Source organism: Malania oleifera, chromosome 2 (genome assembly GCF_029873635.1).
Source record: "Malania oleifera isolate guangnan ecotype guangnan chromosome 2, ASM2987363v1, whole genome shotgun sequence".
NCBI classification, from domain to species: domain Eukaryota; kingdom Viridiplantae; phylum Streptophyta; class Magnoliopsida; order Santalales; family Ximeniaceae; genus Malania; species Malania oleifera.
Window position 1 is genome coordinate 4,753,770 of NC_080418.1, and position 3,852 is coordinate 4,757,621.

At 41.3% G+C, this 3,852-nt stretch overlaps 1 protein-coding gene across 1 annotated transcript; it reads right to left on the minus strand.

The window, feature by feature from the left end:
• Positions 1 to 1,267: 1,267 nt before the first annotated feature.
• Positions 1,268 to 2,899, minus strand: LOC131148742 (probable N-acetyltransferase HLS1-like). Its single transcript, XM_058098648.1, has 2 exons — positions 2,634 to 2,899; positions 1,268 to 2,532 (listed from the first exon to the last, which is right to left on the minus strand). Exons 1-2 carry the CDS (start codon positions 2,817 to 2,819, stop codon positions 1,528 to 1,530), a joined length of 1,191 nt encoding a protein of 396 aa, XP_057954631.1. The 5' UTR covers positions 2,820 to 2,899; the 3' UTR covers positions 1,268 to 1,527.
• Positions 2,900 to 3,852: the final 953 nt, after the last annotated feature.

Below are 3,852 nucleotides of genomic sequence, written 5' to 3' on the forward strand. Positions count from 1 at the left end.
CCAAATTATACAAAATATAAATTACAATGAGTCTTCAGGATCTTTAGCCTTCAAGTCTTCTCGTACCATCAAATGATCTTATTATTATGAACCTGCACACAAACTTGACAGACATTAAATACCAAGAGCATTTGTTATTATCAAAACCGGGTGTGACCTATAAGGTCAACACATAATACCCTAAAATCTCTTACTTACCTTGATTTTGGGATGATATCCCAGAACTCCAAACTAAACATTTACTCCACCTATGTTGTAGAGAATCTTCTCAGGAATCTCATGGCGGTTCCCGATCGTCAATCCAGGCTTTAACGAAGTCAGAAATGAAGAGAGAAGGAGAGGTTTCGAGTTCATAGAGAGAGAGAGAGTGAGAGGAGAGAGAAAACACTGCTGGAAATGAGGGTTTGTCATATTTATAACCCGACATTCGTCGACGAGTTCAAGCGGTTCGTCGACAAATCCATGGAGGAACTTCATCGACGAGGAAGCTATTTTGTCGATGAACTTGAAATTCCTAAAATTCTCCAAACTCTCGGTAATCTCTTGTCGACAGGACACGTGTACCTCGTCGCCAAAATCTACGAGACTTTCATCGGAGAAGACCCTGGGTTTGTCGATGAAGCCCTGTTTTCTCTCTTTTTAAATTTCCTTCCCCTTTCCTTTTTCCTCTATTATTACAATTATCCATAAATAATTTTTCCGGATCTCTACATCTATACTTAGAAAGTACTTAACTTATATGGAATATTAAAATAATATTTATTTTGTGTCCAAACGCGCATCTCATCACCTTAGAAAGTATTAGCACAAGAATTTCAATTAGTGACTAAAAACATATTCTAGAATTTTTAACGTTAGATTAGGAGCTTATATACTCATCAAAATCAATTCAGTTTTATGATAAGCAAGGCTCGCTAAAATAATTGAAATTGTAATATTTTTTAAAAATTACGTTAATTAATTTAAAATTTCTCTTTGATAGAATCTTGTTATTAATTAAATGGGATTCAAAATGTTTCAACAAGCAAATGTATAAGTTACAAACTAGGAATCTCTGAAATTTTATCCCATAAGAAAAAAAAAGTCACTAGCACTTACAAAGATTTACTCAATGCGAATTAATAGCATATTTGATAAGGAAAAAATGGAATAAATATTTAAAATAAAATAAATAAAATTTATCACTTAATTTGGTCAAACTTTTTGTTCAACTTCTACAAACCGAATGAGGCAGCAAATTCACATTTGACGATAAAATAAAATCGAGTGAAATGTAATTGAATTTATCATTTATTCTTTTAGACTTTCATCTCATCTTCATCCCAAAGTATTTTTCGAGCCAAATCGAAAACCCGAAAAAATGGGACCAATAAGATACACACATAATAGGACCACAGGCATCATCCACGCTAGTCTAGTCCAAATCAAAGTTACACAAAGATGAGATCCAAACAAAGGCAGACCGAAGGAGTGTGGGCACCCAATTAAGGGAATCCCCCATAGATTTTTTGTGTCCCAAATCTGCCCTTACACTTCTCTTGGGTCTACAAAAAGTGCCCTACTGGGCGTCCTTCCGCTCACCAATTCCTGCATGAGCACCCCCGCCAGCCCTCCCCAGTTCAGGGCCTTCACGCACCAAAGGTCCTCCGCGCAGGACATCACCTTGGAGTGTGGGACCCACAGTTTTAGGGCACTGTCCCACCCCCCCACCTCCGTCACCACCACCCTGCAGTCCCTGGGCCCACTCTTTGCGGCCATGTCGTGCACAAACTCGAACAGGGTCCGAACCAGCCTTCCCGAATCCGGACCCTCCCGGTGCACCCCGTACAAGAAGTAGAACCCGAATGCCCGAAAAAGGTCCGGAATTAAGGGCACTTTAAGGCAGGGCAGTACCCTGTCCACCCACCTGCACCCCCTCGCACATGCCCTCCAACTTAAGGGCGCCTTCCCCAGCCTCAGCTTGAACACCTCCCCGCTGTTCCACACGCTCACCATGGCCCAGCTCCTTGGACCCGAACCAGGTTCAAGACCCGGATGATGCCCCGACCCGACAGCCTCCGCCACCCACGTCCCCAGGCTCAGCTTGTTCCGAAGCACGTCCCCGATGTCCTCCGGGAAGAACTCCGCCGCGCCCATGACGCCCCGGTAGAGCGACTCGGCGGCCTCCACCGAGAGCCTGTACACCCTCACGGCGCCGCCTCCGCCGCCGTAAGGGCGGCTCCGGCGCACAGGGTTGACGAGGATCGCCGGCGTCCTGAACTTGACGTAGCCGAGGCGGTCGACGAAGAGCCGGACCGACGCCTCGTTGTCCTTCTCCGTCGCCATGTAGACGTAGTCGACCCAGTTGGCGGCGAACCATTCCTCCAGCCGCCGCACTAGATTCCCTCCGATGCCCTTTTGCCGGTGCAGCGGCGACACCCGCAGACCCAGTACGTATCCCACCTTGGACGGACCCGCCGGCGAGCTCAGAACCCTCGCTACCTTTATCGTTCCCCGAACCACCCCCACCACCTCCCCGCGGATCTCCGCCACCTAGAGATAACCAAAAAGTGCAACAATTAAAAAAATTACCCATTCCAAATTGAAGTAAAACTAGTTTTAATCAAATTTTGAATCGAATTTTGGGAGCGTACGAGCATGTTGTAGAGGGGGCTGTGGCGGATGCGGGAGATGGGGTCACCCATGGAGTCGGTGAAGAGGAAGACGGAGCGGTGGGGAGGGCCGACGTCGCAGTTGCGCTCGAAGGCATCTACTCGGGCTTTGTCCTTCTGCTCGTCGTAGCTTCGTATGGTAAGCTCTTCGAACGCGCACACTTGCATGTCTGAGACCACGTCAGTTCTCTAAATTACTATATCATTATCATCCCCATCACCTAAATCTAAATCTTTATACAAGGGACGAGAGGAGGAATGTCTCACTATATATATATATACACACACACTAGCCATGAGCAAGTACATTTTTTTTTTTCTAAAATTTTATATTTATTTTTAAAAATAATTACAAATAAAATAATTAGAAGTTGAAGGATATTGAAATTTATTTACAAGAATAATTATAATGAATTATAAGATTTTTTTAGAATAACTATGTGCAGGGTTATTTTAGGTATGTAGAAAATTAGACTTTTTTTTACCTTTACATCTACAATAATTTATATTTTGAAAATTAAAAATAATTATATAATGATAAATTTAATATTTGTAAAAAAATGACATTATATAAGTATTTCAAGATAATTATGAATAGTTATAAGAATAAATTTAAAATTATTATAAAGATATTCTAAAATAATTGGTGACCCCAAGGGGTAGACGGCTTTCACTCCCGGATTTGGTGTCAGATCATACTGTCTAAAATGGCGCAATAGTGATTGAAGTCTGGCATTATTAAAAAAAAAGAAATTAAAATCCATTATATATATATATATATATATCATAGATGAACACGTAGACTACCAACTCCATCGATACATAGCAGGGCAAGGCCATGAATAACTGTGTGAATGAAATAATTTAAGTAATGAGAATCTAATCATGGATTAGTGTTGCCGATTAAAAAATGACTAATTGAGTATGAACTTGGATATGCCCTTTTGGGGGTCGACCAATTGCAGGTGGGATATTGATGAGGAAGATGATTAAAATACTTATCTGGATGAACGGCTCAAATAGCGCTATGTGTATGCGTGTGCTAGCTGTATGGTTGTCCGTGCATGCACTGAATTATTAATTAAACAGTTTAGGTCATGGAAGATTAATTAATTAATTTAATTATTAAATTGATCAATGACTTAGGTTAATTATTAATTTAATATATATTAATAATTTAGTTTAGGTGGATCGCTTTCAG